Source organism: Leptonotus elevatus, chromosome 12 (assembly GCF_054856555.1).
Source record: "Leptonotus elevatus isolate MCC_2025b chromosome 12, RoL_Lele_1.0, whole genome shotgun sequence".
Classification (NCBI taxonomy): domain Eukaryota; kingdom Metazoa; phylum Chordata; class Actinopteri; order Syngnathiformes; family Syngnathidae; genus Leptonotus; species Leptonotus elevatus.
This window is the reverse complement of record NC_141250.1, coordinates 3,313,500-3,335,189: the sequence shown is the minus strand read 5'-3', so window position 1 is coordinate 3,335,189 and position 21,690 is coordinate 3,313,500. Positions and strand designations below refer to the sequence as shown.

The 21,690-nt window shown below is 37.3% G+C and overlaps 1 protein-coding gene across 2 annotated transcripts in view; it reads right to left on the bottom strand.

Annotated features, from left to right (window-relative positions):
* The window catches only part of dpp10 (dipeptidyl-peptidase 10 (non-functional)), a 166,659-nt gene that overhangs the window by 58,808 nt on the left and 86,161 nt on the right, over positions 1–21,690 (bottom strand). For both annotated transcript variants that reach the window (XM_086090713.1, XM_086090714.1), the window contains exons 2-3: positions 11,690–11,804; positions 7,692–7,787 (exon numbers count right to left, since the gene is read on the bottom strand). In XM_086090713.1, coding sequence (XP_085946839.1) covers positions 7,692–7,787; positions 11,690–11,804 — 211 coding nt within the window. The remainder of the gene's footprint in view (positions 1–7,691; positions 7,788–11,689; positions 11,805–21,690) is intronic.

The following is a 21,690-nucleotide window of genomic DNA, read 5'->3' as shown; positions in this document are numbered from 1 at the left end:
TTTCCCAGTCTAAACAGGCTGGATCAAAGACCCTCTGAAGGGCGGCTCGGAAGTCTGTGACGGAGCCACAGAGTAGGGAACTGCGTGCCCACTCTGCCGTGGCCCAGGCTCTGGCTCTCCCAGTCAGGTGGGAAATCATGAAAGCCACCCGGGATCGATCTGTGGGAAAGGCCTGGGGGAGTACTCAAAATGAATGTCACAATCAGTCAAAAATGCCTTGAATTGTCCTGGCTCCCCAGAGAATCGCTCAGGGGAGGCTAGCTTGATCCCCAACCCGGCATACGGCACGGGCGGAATCGGCATGGCTGCTTGAGTCTCTGGCACGGCAGGAGGGCTAGTGGTGCGACCCAGTTGACCCAGAAAGTTCTGTACCTGTGCTGTGAGCTGGACCATTTGCGCTGCCATGGCTGTCTGAAATCCCTCTTGCTGGGAGAGGCGGGCTTCCTGAGCTCGCAGCGCTGCGGCCATTTGCTCCCTCTCTGCTGGGTCCATACTGGCCTAAGTGTACTGACACGACGTGGCAGATTTAGGACTCAGACGCAGAGATAGGAGTTTGAGGCCAAGGTAAATATTTATTAAACAAAAAAAAAAACTGGTTTAGAGGGAAAAAACAAAGGCTATTAAATGTTAAACTAAAGGCGCTCCAAAAGGGAGGATGTCTAAACTACAAACAAAACAATATCACTCCTTAACTAAAGCTATACTGTGGCTATACAAAGTTACAAACAAGAGACAGGGAAACAAGGCTGAGGACTGGGACTGGGACTGGGACTGGGACTGGGACTGGGACTGGGACTGGGACTGGGACTGGGACTGGGACTGGGACTGGGACTGGGACTGGCTTGAGTGGCTCTGACAAAAACACTTAGGCAAAAGAAAGGGGAGACGCAGACCATTTAACACATGAGGGTAATGGGAAACAGGTGGACTCAATCAGGAATCAGGGTTGACACTGACACCACATGAGGAAGGGCAAGTGACCTGAAACAAAAGGAGTCAGAATTTTCCAAATAAAACAGGAAATGACAAGACAACCTCACCGCGGTGTGACATTAAGGATACTACTCAAAGCCTTGATAAATGTACCATTGTCCAAAGTGACCCGGCAAAAAAAATCTCGCTCCTTTCAAATGCACACCATGAATATTTGCAAAACTGTGCTTTTTCATCTCTTATTTTTTAATCCATGTTTTTTTTCCCCCATTGCCCTTTTGGAGGGGTTAGATGAGGGGATGTTGCTAATATTATATTTTAACCTGTAATAGCATCTCAAAGGTTATGACATTTTGTTAACATTTTTAAGAGGGGAAAAATGCTTTCTCAAATTAAATGATCTTCTCAGACAAAAACAACCATATTTTGAGTTTAGATATTTAATCTTGGTAAGATTTTAGTTTCAACTATGTCAAATTACTGTTCATAGCTGGTTAGTTACGTAATTATAATTACTTGGCCCATTTTTACCACTACAGCATGCAATTAGTTAGCTGGGGTTAGGGTTAGGCATAAGAAAGATGTGTAGTATTTGATTGACAATTGAAGTTTTCGGTGCTTTCAGCAGAGAGGACGGCTTGATTTTTCATTTATTTATAATTTTTTTATGATTTCATTTTTAATAATTTTATATATTATATAATTCAAATTTGACACGGGGTTTTAACAACACTTGTCTGTTGTGTGTCAAATTCACAATACATTTATACTAAGGCTGCCAGTTTAACGCGGTAAATAGATTAATTAATTATGCTGCAAATTAGTGCGTGAAATTTGGCCCTCCCAGAGCCGTCATTTTAACGGTTGTATTCATTTCAAATTACATCTTTCACGTCGCCGGGATCCACGGGGTTGCGCCACTGGGCTTCCGTAGTTGGCGCCGCTGGGCAACTGCCGTTCAGCACGGAGGTTTTGGTTTTGGACACAAGATAGATCACCATGGCGATTAAAAAACTATACTAGAGGAGACTTGACAGCTACATTCTGAGATGAAGCTGACAGGGAGTCTGACAAATCACGATGAGTAATCACTGGATCGCTTGGGAGTTTCAGACAGCAAGTCCGAACGAGACCAGCCCCGGCTAAAAGGAGCCATGTACCGCTCCACTGGAAGTTGTGACCCAGTTCACGGTAAAGTAAAAGCTTATAGTAAAAAACAAATAGGCTGCTAGATGTGATGGAGTCATGACGTTTTTGGCAGTACAAGCCTGAAAATCAATAAAGGTCCACCACCCGTCTTTATTTATTAGGGGCTTTATTAGCTACTCAAAACAGTGAGTGATAACCATATTAGGCTCAAAATGATGGCTCTGGGAGATCTAGTTGTTTTAAAATTTGTTGATACTGTAGCCGTAGCTTTTCTTTTGGGTTTGAATTATTATGACCCACATATTGTAGCTTTAGATTTAACCTCTAACTTTTCCTGATTACCAGTTTGTTAGTTTAGCTCAAAAACCACCACAGCTATTATCAGTTCATCTCATGCCATCCATACACCGAACCACAGCTTCTGGCAGTTTAGATTATCTTTTAAAATAATGCCTGACCTAATTGGTTTGTTGATGTTCTTAAAGCTACTCTTTTGAATTTCATTTATGAAGCCCACTTCAACAATAAAAAAGTGGGTTTCAAATCTTCTCTTCTTGGTGTATTCAATTGATTAGTCATGCACTACAATTTTGTAATGTCCAGGAATTCAAATTCTTTATTTCGGGACCTTTAGCAGATATGAGATTAAAATGTATTAATTAATAAAAAATCCTGTAATTAATTTGATTAATTTTTTAATCGTCGGACAACACTAGTTTATATTATTATACAGGGACTTTAAGGTTAAAAGTGATCACATGACTGCAGATTTATAATGTTGAGTATGTAAACTAAAATATAAACTAATCATGAGTACAGGGATCCTGAGTTGAATACTAAAATACCATGTACTGTACATTGTAATCTGTGCCAAGTCACTGCAGTTGATGTCATGTGACTCAATACAAATGAATGAAGGCAAGAAGAGTTATGTGTGTATTGATCCTTTTCTTGCTACTATTGCCTACCTTTTTGAGTACATCATAAACACATATATTTATTCAAAAATATAAAACTATAGTTGTCCTACTTATTGTTATTGAGAAAACGTACTAACCTGTGGCCTATCGATGCGCATTCATATTCCTTGTCGAACTCAGTGAGAATACAACAAGCAAATAATGCAAGAAGATTACCCAATCCACCAAGATACATACAGTAATTAGTCAGATTATATCACAGGATATGAGAAGAGAAGCCTAAGCGATATTACACATCTGCTTTTTCCCCTGAAAGTCTATATTTAAACCTGCCATGATTAATTCATCATGAACTTCCATCTTCTAAAGTAGGCTCCCTATCTGAGCTGATACAGTAGCAAGGACATAAGAAAGTAAAATGTCAAAGCCTTATAGTGACCTTAAAGATGGGATATTCCCCAAGGAAATCAAATGTCAAATGTTTATTTGGTTCCCCTCACCGGCATGTGTTAACACTGCAGGCGCAACTATAACACTACTCTTGATCTTTCAGCGATAACATTTCCTGTAAGAGTGAATGTAAATAATTACGACTGTCTTTGTGCGATCCCTGTGATGGACTGGCAGTCTATAAAGGACATAACTCACTTCTCTCACTATATCAGCAGGGAACTGTCAAGGATAAGTGGTATGGATAATAGTTTAATGGCTGAATGATGAAAAGTTCAGCCTTTAATTCTCCCAGTACTGTAAATCATGTCCTCATGCGTCTCACTACGATCTATCATGCTCTGTTTACAACTTGCACAAGACAGCAGTTTTGAGCAAAAGAGTGTCTAAAAGTAATATAACAGTAAATGCTCCAATAGTCTTACATATGTGACAAATGCACAAATATTTAACAAATAAGCACAATTTATATCACAGGCCAGAGAGTCTGGTAATTAATGGGAGCTACCAGAGCCAGCAATTCCAAATTAACACAGAAGAATGTTCACAACGATGGGGCAAGATTCACCACTGTGAACAACCCTGTGAGCAAATAATGTGCAAGCAAGCAAAAATGAGAAAGAATTCCACCTACAAAGCTTCAACAATCAGCGTTTTCAATTTCAAATTGCTTACTGAGTGTTGACAAAAGGAAAGGTGATGGAACACAATGGTAAAGATGCCCCATGTCTCTCCCCGCTTTTTTGAGTGTTGCAGGCATCAAATTGAAAATGAACGAATATTTGCCCAAACAATCAGAATGAAATTTATCAGTTTGAATAATCAAATATCTTGTATTTGAAGTGTATTCAACTGAATAAGGTTGAAAAGGATTTGCAAATCATTATATTCTGTTTTTCTTTATGTTTTACACAGTGGTCCAAGTTCACTGGAATTAGGGTTGGTAGTTAATTCAGAAAATGAAAGAACATCAAGGTGAGTTGTTGGCTAATCTCCACCAGCTCAGGGCAATTAATTACTCACTAAATGAGGAAAAACTCCTTTGCCTGACACACAGAAATCATGTAACAGTACATGACTAATGAAAACACAATGACAGCCATTTTTAGCTTGTACTTAAATTAACTACCGTAAGATCTCATAAAAAATACACTTTTTTCCCCATATAAAGTGATCCAAAAGTGTCCCATTGTATATTATACACAGTCATAAAAAAATAAATAAAATAAAACACACAAAAAACAAATAAATTTTATGGACGTTTACTGGTACCTAAATGTTGTAGAAAAGGGTGTACGTTGATTCCTACATGATATTTAATGTCTAATGTTACAAATGTATGAAATAGAAAGTACCTTGTTTCAAAAATTCCTCGTGTGTACACCGTGGACAAAACTAGTCAAACTATCAGCAGCAACAATTAACCCTAACCCTAAGCAAGCAAGATGGCAAAAGATGTCAGATTACTTTTCAAAGGCGGTTTAAAAGACGAAAAGATCTGCACACTTAGGTGCTGACAGCCTGACAGTTGCTGTTTCTATTTGTCACTTTTTAACAAACCAGGCTAAATGTGCTCTTTAAGCCCGCAAATTCTATAAAAGGCTATCAAATAATACATACGTCAATGCTATATAATGTGGTGGGGGGCCTGTCTCGACTACCAAGATGAACACAATGCCATCCCGAAATCATATTCAAATGTCAATTAAGGATGCCAAGAAACCGCAAATTTATTACGCCATCATTGTACGATACGGCACGTCTTCGGCGTTAGCAGCTAATGGGAATGTAAACATTGACGTCTCTTGTGAGACGTGAGGTGCATTGAAATGCAGTCGTACATTTCATCTGCACACAGAAAGAAGTCCATCAATCCATTAAATGTTAAAAATTGCAAATATGTAGACAATGTAGGCTTTCTATCAATCTATAAAAGCTGATCAAAAGGAATGATGAGGGTGAAATCACTTTGCTATTTTACCTAATTACAAATTCAATCAATGGTAACATCTAGTCACTTGTTTTTACAATACCTCATCTAATAACTAGGCTTCCATCGTCAATTCTAGTGGATGGTATATAAATGAATCAAAAATCAAGAATAAACCTGCATTTCTTATATATAATTCTTATAACATTTGCCACCAAAAACTGGATTGACTTTACATTAGTCCCCTTTTAACATGCAAACATTGAACAAGAAGTCATAGTATAACAATTTTATTTTCATCAGTCATTTGAGCTTCAATAGCCGTTTCTCAATATGTATTCTTGTCCGCACTTACATCCTTGTGATCTCGTGAAACCTCATCAGTCGCGGTCCAAGTACTATTCCAATTGAAAGTACGCAAAAAACAAGAGCAAAGAACGGACGAAATACCTGGATGTTGTTCTTAATGCGAGCTTCCTGGTTCTGACACATGCTGTAATTGTGCACCACGTAACTAGATCTTATATAATTGTGAGTAATGTATTAAAAAAGTATAATTTTAAATTATATATGGAATTTATCCAATTCAGGATTATATTGAAAAAAAAAAGTTCTGAAAAGACACAGATGTGAGTTGCAGGTTTTGTTCAGATTCTCCTGAAATTGTGGTACATCTATAAAAATTATCTTTGAATGTGTGTAAATCATATTTAATATAAATTAATATATTTATATATGATATTGTAAATTGCAGTTGTTAAACTTAGTTGTATTAAAAAAAAAGGACTAGATTTAATAAAGTTGTACTTTACGTAAAGTTAAGTTATTTATCATTATTTATGATCATAAAAGGGGAGGATTACTTACAAACGTGATGCTCCTCCACTGCCACTCGTTCCTTGAAGTACGAAATGCATCTTGGGATATTTTTCCAGCCAAGCCTTCACCAAGCAACAACCGATGCATCCTTGGTTTAAGATAGCAAAAAAGAACGACATCCGGGAATTCCGTGTGGTCTTGGCTTATGCATACTTTCGATTGGAACATTACTTGGGCTGCCATTGACGACGTCGCACAAAATCACAAGTAAGGTAACACATCTGGAAACATCAAAATAGTAGTACAAATTCATTGGAAGCTAGTCACAGAATATAACTGCGATGAATTATGGAAATACGCGAGATATGCGTGCTTGGGAAGTACGTTCTTGAGACCGGGCTTGCCAAGAATGTACTCGTTGCGTCAAAACAACAATTAATATTGAGAAATAGCGAATGACAATATGCAAGTTTGGCTTTAGCCATAGGTGCTTCTACTCGACCAGCAAACAAGCTTGTTACCTGTCGGTAGAGTAGAAGCACCAGTGGCTACAGCCAATCTATGGCAGGGTGTTTACTTTCTAGACCTGAATTCTCCAAATCTGTGATACAACAAACTACCGCAAATATGATGATATTAACGTGATTCTAACTTTAAGACCACTTCTAGCTAAATCCCCCAAAGTCTCAAAAAAAATCACATTGTTGCTCCAAATCCTGGTGATCAAACTGTACTCTCACCCATCTGTCTGCTATCTTTCCTCATTGGCCAGCAGTTTATTTTATCCATCATCCATAAACCAACCTGCAAAGCTGTTTTTACAGATTGCCTAATCCCACAACATCAGTTCTCCCTTTCTAGACTAAGGTCAGCTCAGAGAATGAGATGGTGTTGTGAAGATAGTGGAAAAATGTCACTGGGGAATGAAATATTGATGGAAGCCGGCCTTGCTTCTTTCTCCTGCCCTGAGGCATGGAGTTACACTTATACAGTTTGTGGGCAAAAGAGGCAAAGTCAGAGAAGCATTGGAAGAGACAGACAGAGAGCAATACAGGAATGCCACAATCCTGCCCATCGTCTCCCTTTGACGTAACATGATCTTCTTCCTCAATCTAGATAAAGCATAATCAGATCACATTCACTTCATACGGTCTATTTCAAGCTAAGACTATCCAAGCTCACCATACAATCCCCTTCTGGCAAATATGTAATAAATCCAACGTAAATAACAAACAGGAAAATAAATTCGAACAGTGGATGTTAGTGACAAAGCAGATCGATGTAGTCCTTTCTTATAACAGAGTACAGAAGTGTGCATACACATTGGAAATTGTCACAGCACATTTAAGTCGGATATGTACCATGAAATATGGGCCAGGAAAAATGTGCTAATCCAGCCCTTGTCATAATGAAGAATCTTGAAAAAGAAATACGGAGTAGCTGATTAAGGACTACCAAGCAAGGCCTTCCATGCCAACTGTATGACTCACCATTGATCCAATTAGCCTTTGGGTCATGGACCTTGAACTCTGGCTTAAAGAGATCCTCCACAGTCAGTTTGGTGTCACTTCCAGCTTGAGTATCAACTGCAAATATAAAGCATGCATTAAGATTCCTTTCGCTGACATGATTCACCAAGATGCAATGGCCGTTAACCCTGTTGGGAAGTACTGTATATCATGACAAATGAAAATTGGTTATTTTGCATAGCTGTTTGAAATTCTGATACAGATTTTAGCTCTCAGGAAAGCTGTCCGTTAATGTTGATGTTACCCTGCTAGCTAATCCAAATAATTTTGACAATGATCCATCTTTCTAAACAGCTTGACGAAGACTATGCGAGTAACAATATTGGGTGTTTCTTAGTCTTTTATTTTCTGTATTCCTTCCACTGTCCAGCGTTATCCTCTGTTGACGTCAACGTGCATTTCTGTTCCATTTAAAAAGCAATGTGTCAAAGTGTAGGTGCTTCAAAGGGATGAGAAATGTTTTTAATGGCCTATGGGCTTTTTATACTACAATATTATTAAAAGCATTTTTCTGCATTTCTGTGTACACTCCTATTGATTCTCACCGATTTTGTCATACAAGGTCCCAGAAGCAATACAAAGTACAGTATCAGTTCCTTGCTCAATGATAATAAATGATAATAGAGTCAACTGGGACTTGTAATTTTCTGACGGCTGCTCTAAAATAAAGATTTTACATTGTGACCCATTATAATGGTTAATTCAGAAGTCCATTTGCCAGCTATTTGCAATATTGTTGAAATAATTCAAATTAAGATTGGAACTAAAACCCGCAAAACAATACTGTATACTGAGTTTCCATGATCATGTGTGAAATAGGAATAATTTCTCCGACAGTCTCCATCATGTCCCAGAAAATGTTTCACTTTTGTAAATAAAGTGCTAAACGGGCATGGAACTTGCCTTTTTAAATAGGACAGCTGCTGATTGTGAGCAAAGGAGGAGAAGAGCCAAATTATTTTGAATGTCAGCCATGTTGGCTTTCCTTGCAAACCCCACACAGCATATTTGTACTAGGAGGCCTTGAGGGTAACCAAGCATGAAATACAACAGTGGCTGAAAGGGCAGGGGATGATCTCTCGATCACATCAGGCTCTAGGCTTGTTTCTTGGTGCAAATCCTTACATACATTTGTTTTAGAAATATCTGAATAATTTCACACACACTTTAAACGTAATTGAAAGTGAAGAAAGCAACACGATTTTCATTTATATTGAAATGTTGGCTCATCAAAACTCAAAATGAAATTACTGCTTTTCGAATGGTGTGAAACTTAAATAATATAGTTTATATTTATTTTCTTCTTTTTTTACTGACTGGCCCCTCTTAATTAGCAGACAGATAGGCTACCTACCTGGGTGGGTGAGCTGAAAAGTTTACAGGCTGACTAAAAAGGAGTTGCGGCACAATGGAACTTGCGGTGTGTTACAATCAACATTTATTGCTGTTAAAGGGATACTTGACTCATTGAGCCACTTTCAACAGTAATAAGATTATATTTTGTCTATAATTAATGTGATAACTTTATTATTTTTCATGAACAATTAATACCTTTAAAAAGTAAATTTTCCACCTGCTGTTGACTGAAGATGACATCACCGGTGTTGAGGAAGTAGGTAACGACCAATCATGGCTCAGTTTGCTAACCAAACCCAGAAAAAAAAGGTGAGCCGTGAATTCCTCAGCACAGGTGATGTCATCTTCAGTCAACAGCAAGTGGAAAAAATACTTTTATATTATTATTAGTGCTATCAAAGTTAAAGCATTAACTAATTAATCAATTTTAAAAATATCGCATTAATCATGCATTAACTCACACTATTAATTTTGACCACAGATTAACCTTTAGCTGACAGCGGATGGTGACGTTAAAGGTAGGTTGTGTTTGAGCAATAAACATAACTACATGCATTAAAGTAAAGCAAACAAATGTTTGCGTAAGACATTCAGAATATTTGTTTGTATCCAAAAAAAAATTCCCATTTTAAACTATGCAAGTAATTAACAAATTAGAAAAAGAGGATGAGCGTGTGCAGTGTATCAAAAAATGTTGAAGACGTCCTCAAAACATTAAATGTCAAAAGAATTTAAAGGTCCTCTTTAAATTTGACGGGCACAATTTTTTTGATAAAAAAGCCTTTCTAAATAAGCGATTAATCATGATTAATCAAAATTCTAAAATGTGATTAATCTGATTTAAAAATGTAATCGTTTGACAGCTTTAATTATTATTATTATTACTATTATTCATGGAAAATAATGAAGTTATCACATTAATTAGAGACAAAATATTATCTTCTTAATGTTGAAAATGGCTCAATGAGTCAAGTATCCCTGTGTAACTTTGTATTTTCCTTCCATATAAACCCACATTGGATAAAGAATTGAGGTCTCGGAAAAGGGGTAAATGAGACATGCGATTTTGTGAAAATTTATCAAATTTGGCACTGTAACATGATCGATGTGTGGGCAAAAAAGAGAAAAAGGGATTCATGATGAAATGCTTGCCATATTAGGGGATGATGCTCCAGCTTTATCAATTGTGCGTGGGCAAAAGTGGACAACTGAATTCGAGAGGCCTTAAGGATCACCCAAGGTCGTCGGACGTCCTGCCACAGCCAGCTCTCCAAGAAAACAGACCATGTCCACCACATGCTAATGCTAATTATGCTCTAAGCATCTCCCGTGAACAAGTTGAGAACAATCTGCATAACCTTTTGGCGTATCAAATGTTTTCGCTTGTGTGTGCTATGCCTTTTGATGCCTGATCAAATGCACACCAGCCGCATGTAGTTAGTATTGTTATTATCTTGCCCTAGAATTTAGTCACTTGGGCCCAGGATTTCAAAAATTGTAATCCAGATTTCCAAATCTCATTTTTCTGATAGATTGGATTAGACTAATCCTGATCCTCTTGGATTGAGATTTCCAAATGCATCCCACCCCTCGGAGCACCCCACTCCCAGGATCACAGACAGGGGACAGAGAGTGTGTTTTGTCACAGTTGGCATCACAGTTGCTGAGGGCAAACGCAATACTAATCTGAATATACACACACACATATTACGAAAATTTTGGGGTTGACTTCCTCTTTTAAGTTTTGTCAAATGTATTATTATTTATTTTTATTTTTATTTATTTTTTACATTTGTGGAATTGGGAATTTTTCAGTAAAAAAAAAAGTACACAATGAGGTTTCATTTATTAAGAATATCTCTTAACACTATAACTTCAGAGAATACAAGAGATACCTATCGGCTATTTATTGATGAGTATATATGAAGCTAATACATAGAATCACAGTCTAGTCCTACCCCGAGGTGGGATTAATTTAATGCTATTTTGCAGGATCAAACTCATCAGAGATTTGGGATTTAAATTGTGAAATACTCAACATGGGCTCAAATCTGGATTAAAGGCAGGATTGGATGTCCAAATCTGGATTTTAATTTTCAAGATTAAATGTGTTTTGAAATACCCAATTTAGGATCAGATCTGGGTTTAATCTCGGTTTTATCTGGGATTCGGCCTGCCAGTGTCTTTAAACAGGATAAGCAGTAAATAAAATGACAGATAGATGAGTATCAAATGCCTCTTCTACATTTTAGACCCTGTTTTCATTTAATCTCTTTACCACAATGGCTTTCAGAGAAGACAGGTTCAGAAAACAGCAGTAGTAAATGTCAGTAAGATTATAACATAAAATTATAAAGTGATCTGAGTTAAAACACTATTTGCATAGTTAATACTATAGTTGCTTGAGCTACCAATCAATAAATTAACACGTTATAAACAAAGTTGGCAAACGTGCCAAAATTCTGCCTAGTTATGTATACAGTATATACCTTCATACATCCACTTGTCTTGCTGTGGTGTTTTTAAGGCAAAGTGCTTTGTTTGATGTGTGTACAGAAAATATATTGCAGAACCAGAATGCGGAGTCTGACAATGACTTTTACCTGGTGTGAGGACGATGACTGACATGGTGATGAGGGAGCAAACCACGAGGATGACCAGCAAGGCAATGGCGATGCCCTTCCAGTTCCTTTGAGGTGCACTCACCCCACCGAGGTCCTGCAGTGAGAAATGGAGGTCAGTAAACATTGAACAGCCCTTTTCAGCAGTCACATACTGTACAATAAAGTCAATAATTACCACGAATAAAAAATAAAGACGCACTTCAGTCTGAGAAGACACCTTCCATTCCCTTTGTTTTAAAAGACAAGAGACAATCGACCTTACTTTGCTACTAATTAACTAGCACCTGGCAAGTTTGGATAATAAATGTGGTGAGTGGTCAGTCAAGTATTTCATGCAGTACCAATTTTACTTTTATGCGGAAGACATTCGCAGACATACTAATGCTGCAAATGGTAGAAACATTGTGCTGTAACTTGGGGCATTAGTCCAAAAAAATTTGAATCCAGTGCAGTTACATTAATCATATATGTTTTATTGAACATGACCTGATCAAAACAATCAATAACAATTTAAATCATTTACAACCACAGCACAGGCAAAAGCGCTCTGGCAAATCATGACATTCACATTCCTGTGACAGTTTTTATGCTAATGCTCCAGTGGTTGCAAAACAAAAACAAATCTTCCTGTATCATTAGAGACACAACCATAGTACAATTATGCATCCACGTTTTGTGTTTTTATGTACTATTCTTAATTTACTTCTTTTGGGGGGCATTTGTGTTCATTTAATGTACAATTTAATTACTGCCGCATGCATGCACTCCATTTAATAAGGTGGCTGTAATGCACCAAAAGCACCTGCCAACCGTGAAAATAAAGAAGAAATCATGCATTCCATCGGTGGCGTTCATAGCCATACATATCTATGCCAAAGAAGGGGGCACAGGTGCTAATGTGGAAGAAGTCCATAGTCTTGTGGACGTGCAGCAGATAGCATGTAGCTAGTAGCTTTGACAAGTAGGATTTTCTATTTAGAAAAGCAAGTTGCACAATAAACAGCTGTCCAGGATTCTACCAATGCGACACGGAATTTTTGTTAAGGTAAGCCATTTAAAACTACTGTCAAATGAAAAGCTTTTCTGTCATGGAAATTTCATCCAACCAGAACCTGAAGCTGTCAAAAGTGTGTGTTTGTGTGTATGTATTTTTCGAGAGGTAGACCCATGATTCACCTGCATTTAAACGCAGCCCATTTTTAATGTTATACAGCAATCAGCAGCTTGGAGCAGCCCATGCTGGAGCTGTTTCCTTTCTTTGTAAGCACTGGGCTCCTTTTTGGGGTACTTTGAATAACAAAAGGGCACAGTTGAACAATATTTTGAGTTTTCGAAAAGTGTACATGCTCAACCATATTTCTACTATGGTGTATTGCAATCCACGTATAAATATAAATATTCAGCAATATTCAGAGAAAAAAAACTCACAAATTTGCCACGTTATAAAGTGGCACATTTGGAGGATGCTTGAAGGTCAAGCATTTAAGTTAATTTGCTAAGATGTATATTTACTTGTACATTTATGTTTCCAGAATTGTTATTTACACATTCATTGGTATTTTTTTGTACAAGTAGCTAAGATGATGTATCAAATCTGCTGCTCTCTGTCATTCACTTGCATTTGCCTAAAGTATGCTAGCTTCTGATTGGTCAGTGGAGTCAGCTGATAGGGGATCAGGAAGTGTTGTTGCTCTTGCTGCCGCGTATGACGAGTAAAGTTGAAATTAAAAATGAATCCGTCCCCATCCAGCGTTTTCATTTTATAAACAGTATCCCATTAACCACCAACAAATCCTCACATTAGAGTTTTTTCTCGCAAATTTGCCACTTTATAAATTTTCCACAGTGGCAAAGTTTTTTTTCTCTGCATATTACCCCCCTCTAAAAATATATATTTATACGTGGCCCTAATATGCCGTCGTATATTTCTGTGGTTTTGTTTTTTTGTGATATAAATTTTCCTGCGGCACACAAGGCACATACATTTATGGGGGGAAAAGCTGCATTAAAAGTATTGATACATGCTTTTATGAATTTATATTGGCCTATGAAAAGGAAAATCATTTCTTTCTTTTTTTTAAACCCAGCCCTAGTTAAATGTGATGTGGTGGAAGATTTTGGTGCCCCTAAATTTTGTGCTGGCGCACCCAAGAAAAAGGTAATTGCTGCACCAGTGCAAGCAGTACAAAAGTTTAAGTCTAGAGTCCGAATCTAGTTCTGGAATCAGATTCTTTATATAGATGAAACCAAGACCAATTTGCATCAGAATGTTGGGAAGTGACTGAAAATTGTGAAGAAGGAAAGGAACAACTCTCATACAGCCGAGCATAACACATCATGAGTCAGGCATCTTACGGTCATACAGTGTTATGGTATGTGTATGAATCAGTTCCAAGTGAACAGACTAATTCGTGTTTATTGATTATGTGACAGCTGACATGAGTAGTCAAGTGAAATTCATTTGTATACAGTAGCACTTAATCACAAGAGTCTCAAAGGGCTTCATATGCCAACAGTTGACAAAAATTGGCATAATGATGAATTCTGTATGCATTCACTTAAATACTACAAATTTGGTAGGACCGCACTTCACAGCATACACCAATAATGTCTCAAAACATAGTAATATCTTTAGACTTTAAAGGCAAAGTTCCATTACTATGGTTTGATTTAGAACCTTTGTTAAATGTCTGGATCCTTTTAAGCGCATGAAATAGATGTAATTTTATGGAATTTCTGCATTACGTCATATTTTTGTTAATACCATAAATGAAGTCTATATTTTACTCAGATATTTCAAGCAATTAAAATCCATTGTTGGGATGTATAGTGGACATAAAACCCCACTGCCCAAATATACGTCTGAGCTTGAACCTGCTGAGATTTTGAGTTGGCTGTTGACCCTCAAATCTACATCTATGCAATCGAAGGGATGCTGCATGCATATGCATTAAAGGGCACCATTGATCAAACCGAGTGCGGAAAGCTTGTTTGCACTATCTGATTGACCATGAAGCATATCGTGTATGTTATTATCTGGTGAGAAAACAGCAACATTTGCAATGCTCCATCCTCCAACTCCATGTCTGATCCTTTGTGTTAGTGCGTCTCAAATGGCATCTTACACCCCATATGCTGTCAGTGATAAGATAAACGATACCTCCCTCATATAAATATCTTATCTCTGCAGGCTTTCTGCCCTCAATTACCCATAAAACCCTGCAGGTGAAACACAATCCACTACTATAGCATAATTGGACAGAGGGGAGGAGAAAACATGATCTAATTAGAAATTAATCTTTGGAATAAAAGGCTTGACTTCATATATGGTTATGCTATCCCCTCATTTTATTTTTTATTACGATTGCAATCGTTGCTTGCTGGAACACAGCACATATCGAAAGCATGAATATGTAGCTATATGAATCGCTGCAAAATTTACAGCACCACGGGCATCTAATGTGGTGCTTTAGTTTGCGTTGTTCACCTTGAAGAAATGAAAAACAGCTAATGAATTTTATACCACAGGGACAACTTATACAGGAATTAAACCTTACCTCCAATTAATGAAATATTCAAAAGAGAATTGATAAGGTAATATTGTGCTGAATTAGAACATTTATTGTGATTACTTTAATTGACAAAATGGCCACCATTCAAGTGGAGTTAATGAAACGATTAATTTAAAAAATAAAAAATGACCAGATTAAGTGGAATGTACCACATTTGAGTTTCTCCACAAATCAACTCAATTCACGTGTGTATACATTAGCAAGTAAGTGCCTCAATATTAAGTGTTACTAGTGATTGCAGGTCATTTATGTACATTGAGGTTAATGTTACTTGTACTCTTTGAACTATACTGTTTGTATAATTATGACTATGACTGCTATATGGCATTGTATAGACGAGACATTTACATGTTGTCTGATAATTGCTTACATGGATAAAACTATGTTCTAACTGCAGCGGTTATTACTCCCATAAATCCATCATACCAGCAAATACTTTTCAACACCTCTGCCAAAAAACTGTATTTTTCGCCCCGACTTCAGCCAAACACAGCATTGTGAACTACATAGACCAGCGATTCAGTTATATTCATTCAGCGGCGGCGCCCCGCCATTCCTAAATCTTAGCCGCCGCTCCTTCAAATTTCTAATTAAAGCATTTGGGGGCTGGAGAGGAGATCAGCCACGCATTGTTACACCGGACGGATGGTTAAAAAGACGATCAGACAGCAGGGCTCGACATTGCGACCAATTTACCACATATGCGTCAACTTTACAGTGTTTGCTGGTTAAAAAAATAATAATAATTAAATCATCCGTTCCGTTCGCTGGGTGCAAGTGCACATTTTAATTAGTAGTGCAACGGATCTTTGAGCCATAACTCGTTGGGATCAAGTGCGAGGACGAATGAAGATATCCACCACGCGCTGCCTGCTGAAGGCCAACCAAAATAAATGGCTACCAACTAATACATGGACGTCAATGCAATAGGGTTGGTAGGCTTTTATTTTGAAATGGACCCTCGAAGAGCATGGTGGCATGTCTTCTAACTTGACTCGTTACGGTTTATGGTATTTCGTGGCCGTTTTTTTCCCCCCCTGGTGTGGTGGAGCACCTCTCTACAACCAAGATCAACACAACGCCATCTTGAAATCATATTCAATCGCTAATTAAGGACACCCAAAAAATGTTTTTAAATTACGCCGTCATTTTATGATACGGCTGGCACAAGTCTCCGGCGTTAGAAGTTAGCCTTGCGATGCATTCAAATGCATTGGGACGTTTCATACTCAAACAGAAAGAAGTCTATCAATGCATTAAACGTTAAAAATGGCAAATATGTAAACAATGTGGGCTTTCTATCAATCTATAAAAGCTGACATATATCAAGAGTAGTGATGGGGTTGAAATCACTTTGTTATTTTACCTAATTACAATCAATGGTAGGCTACATCTAGTCACTTATGTTTACAATACCTAATCTATAGGGGTGTTAGAAAAAATCGATTCGGCAAACGTGCACTTCTCGAATCGATTCGATATGGGGCCGAATTGATTTTTAAACATCAATTTTTTTATGGGAATATTCAACAAAACGTCTTACTTAGGGTTAGGATTCACACATTAAGCATGGAAGAATGTTATATTAATGGAACATTAAGCCTTAATATTTGTTCAAACATGAAACCGACTGCAACCTGATTGTTAAATGCAGTGGCTCAGTTAAAAGCCTGAATTTTCAGATAAATAAATATATTTTCATACAAATCTTACAGTGTACATGTACAAGTTTATTGATTAGTATTTTATAAATTTGAGTAAAAAAAAAAAATCGCAATAATTCATTTATAGTTTTGTATCGGGATTAATCGGTATTGAATCGAACCGTGACCTATCAATCGTGATACGAATTGAATCGCCAGGTACTAGGCAATTGACACCCCTACTAATCTAATAACTAGGCTTCCATTCCCCATTCTAGTGGTTGTTATGGAATAAACCTTCCTTTCTTATATAGAACATTTGCCACCAAAAACTGGAGTGACTTTAGTACCCTTTCAACAGCAGGCAAACAAGAATAATATTCAGAGTCATAGTATAGCAGTTTTATGTTCACCAGTTATCTGAGCTTCAATGTCAATTGTGTGGTTTTCCCAAGGAGAACATGGTTGGAAGGCCTCACTATAAGAGCTGGTCCCTCTGTGTTGAACAAAATAATGTTCACATAAAAGAAAAGCATTTTTTCCCCTCAATGTTTTCTTTTAAAGTTATATAAAATAATTGACTTGTTTTGCCAGCCGCTGCTTGTTGTAGACAGTTCTTGTTACAGTAAAATATCTTGCAAATATATTGAGTCACTGTGAATCTTTACGTCATATGAACATACAGTATGCAAATTGAGATGATTGTGCATCAGCAAATATGGCCACGCTGCACCTCCCCAAAAATTGTGCAATCAAATCCTGTGCAGTGTGACCAACTGAAAAAAAATAGTTTAAAAGTTAGTGTAGAGCCCTGCAGACACCACTAACCCCCCTCCCTTGACAAATGTATTTCTGTCGGGCCCCGCCACTTCGGGCACGACGTAAAAAAATCTATTGGCTTTTAACAACCCAAAGTTGGCCTGCCCCCACTGTTGAAAAAAATCATAGAGGACACACTGTAGACCATGATACTTAGCCAAAAGGAGCACATGACAATAAACACAATATTGTGATTTTTTTTTCCCAATATGAGCTCTTTCTTTTCTTTTATCTTTTCTTTTTTCTTCTTTTTATAAAACACTGGCTTCCACATGGACTTTTGGAGTAGCTTCCTTCTTCACACTACATTACAGAGACCGCGCTACAGCAGTTATACAACAATCCTTTCAATCCATGTATGATTCCTTCCACTTCTTTGGGTTGAAGTAAAATAAATAAATAAATACAGGATCTGATCGGTATCGGAAAGCGCACACCTAAAAAAAAGCCCAAAAATCATGATCGTGACATCTCTAACGAGTAACAATACTTTGATGTAACAGACAATTGGCTCTAACAAACTTCTTCCAATTAGTCCATTAAATCCATTGGAGTCAGTTGCTCGTGAAAATGTTAGAACCAAGGTTAATCGATAACTAAAAGTAGCAAAATGATCGATCCTAGAATTGAAGAAAAAAAACATTAATAAATGAAAGAAAATAAAAATGATTTTGTTTTTTAAGGGAAATTAACTGAAACTTTATCTTACATTTATATATATATATAAAAAACAATAATTATTTGTTTTCGTCAATTAATTTCATACATTAATTTCCAGGTTTATTTGAAATATATTTATTTGGGAATTGTCATCCTTTCATACAGAAGAAGGAAGGTCAAATAAAATGTTTGCATGTATGTAATTATTTATTTATTAATTTAAGAGGTGAAGCCATTCCATATTTTGGAGTAAGCCACACAAAACTGTCCCCTATCTGTAAGGATCGGGATCCCTATTTTAGACATGCTCAATTCCTTCATTCCATGAAGGACAAATAGCACATTGCACAGCTACAGGTATTCTAAATTTGTCTCTTTAATAACACAACTATGAGAAATAATAGAGACATTAAGACTTTGGACCGATTGTCAAAAAAATTAATTATTTTATAGGGTGTGTCAAGGCATAGATTAGAACCTGATAAACGGTTTTCTACCAGAAGTCATGACACAGCAAATGAGCTTTATCACAGTCATTACCTCAATGACCCTCAACCGGGACAATATATTTCCTCAATAAATGTATAGTGTGTGTGTGTGTGTACTAACTAGAGGACATATTGGGGTCAAATGACTTGTTTTAGAATAGAGTGGTTAAGTCACCATTACATGCAAAGACGCCAACACATCTAACTGGTGTTAGGGTTCTAATTTTTGCCTGTACGGTATCTATTTTTTGTCTGTGTATAAGTGATTTCTAATGTGTTCATTTATTTCAATCGAAGACTCAGTTCTGTACAACAGCACAACACATTCTCTAATGCATTTAGTTATTTCAAAGAAAGGTTCAATTCTGTGCTCCAGCATGACACACTGTGCAGTAAATCATAGTCAAGCAGTAACTAGAAAAAGCATGTCTTTCTCTTGAAGTGATTCCCACCATTGTGTTCTACCATAGTCAACTTGTGATAAACATACAGATTATAGCTTGCATGATGTGCTATAGGAAAATACTGTGTGTCAATTTGGTAAAAATCACACAAGAACATTTTAAACATAAAATGGAAAACAATGTGTTATTTTATGACAACAGCGTTTCGGAAAGTAACATTGAAAACATTTGTAAATGTCTATCAGCTTTAGTCATAGGTGCTTCGGCTCAACTGGCAGGTAAACAAGCTCGTCTCCACCTTTTGATTAGAAGCACCTGTAGCTAAAGCCAAACTGTTTCAGGGTTTTTACTTCCTGATTCCTCAACCCTGAGTATGGCAGTCATCAACAACAACGCTGGAGAAGCCCAAGATGTTCCAAGGTTGAACATACAAAAAAACTCTTGATACAGGCATAAGGTAAAAGCCCACATATTGTAATATAATGCAAATAATGTTTGCCGGTAGTGATTGTGCTGTCAACATCAAAACAATGTCGTCACTGTACCATTGATCCTTTCTACAGTGACCGATGTATAGTGTCTGGACATTTGTGAGCGTTTGTTAGCTTAGCTTCCAAATGTCACATGACCAAACCTAGAAAACAGGTGAGCCAGGATTGGTCGTTATTTGAGCCCTTAGGCACTGTGATGTAATTTGCAGCCAACAGCAAGTGGCTAAATGGCTGCCCCCAGAGATGAATAAAAATTGGGTGCATTTTGCTGCTTAATTTATATTCCACAAATACAATATTAATCAGAATGCCATGTTTAGGCTAGTGGGGGCACATAGAACATATTATTGTAAAGAATATTTTTGACTTGACTTACCCTTTAAGATAGTCACCATTCACCGTGGGGACCCCGGTTCAAGATCACCCCCCTCCCCCACCAAGACCACCACCACCTACGCACGCACACACAGATGTGGTGTCCTTGAGCAAGACACCAATTCCAATTGCAGAGGTCAAATTCTAACCTTTTCAAATGTCATCTTTCTTCCAGTTCTTTGCAAAGGCAAGCCACACAGAGCAGGTCGGTCACTCTCTTTCTCTCTCCCTCTCTCTCGACTTGAATAGTAGCTACTTGAAGTACTGAATTGTATTTATTTTAATTATTTGCACCTTACTGCATTCCTTGAAAAGTGGTTACACTAACAGATATTTTTGGTATCTATTTGGCCATTAGATTTGTGTTTTATTTTAGTTCCCCCCCCCCCCCCCAATTTGTTTGCTTGGGTAAAATATGGAAATGAATACAGTATACACAAAAACAATTTTTTTGTCATTTTTATGTAATTTTAAGGCAAAAATGTTTTATTGAGATATGTATCATTATTGTGGTATAAGATTGCCTATATTGTGATGTAAATTTTGTGTCCATATCGCACACATCTATCTACCTAGTTCTACCTCTGTCACTATCATCATCAAGAAAATGTATGACGTTCTTCAAATAAATGATAGAAGTAAGAATTGGCAATAAATATGCATACATTTTATATAATGGTGCAACTCTAGCAGGGGTTAGCATGAGTGGCGGCTGCTGGTCATTCACGGAGGAGAAGCTCATTTTTACTCTGGCCAAATCATTCGAATATCACAAATATCTTTACGAATATTTTTTAAATGCCCGAAACGCCTCTCACTGTTCAAATTCAACAGGGAAACAGTGAGTAATTCTGGAAGAACATAATTAATTGCAGCGTCCATTCGTGTGTTAGGTTTGTTTGTTTCCACCCGCCATCGGCGCTTATTGGTTTTGTCCTGCCTAAACAACGCCTGATTGGTCCGACCTAAAAAAGCTCGGCTGCAAACGTATCAGCGGGAGCAGTGCAAGATGTATTCTTCGGAGTTTGTGAACTCACAAATACCGCGAAAATTCATCTTGCTGGCAAGGTTAGCATTAAAAGCTAAAAGACAAGTGACGATACACTCATACAAATCATGGAAAACAGATGTGGCTTTAAGTGGCTGGAATAATCAAGCATGGGTGTTTGGACTGCAATGTTTCTTTCTATTTTTCTTTCAAACAATCTTACCTTAGAACAGCATGCACTGATGAGGTGTCTTTAATTATAACAGCTATAGCAGTAACTCTACCTGGATCTCCAGTGAACCAATACCATCAATAGAATCAATTTTTCATCAGGTGAAGGAGGCAAATGATGGTATGGATCAATGCAGGAATTATAATGAGACATGACTAGTCTGACACCTCTACTTTAAGAGGCATGTCAGATTCACTAGAAAAATAACTAAAAATAAAAATGTACGAAAATAACCATTTGGAAACTTGGCCATGTAAAAATAAAAGTAAACGACTTTGTCATAAGGAATTTTGCCCATTCATAAAAAA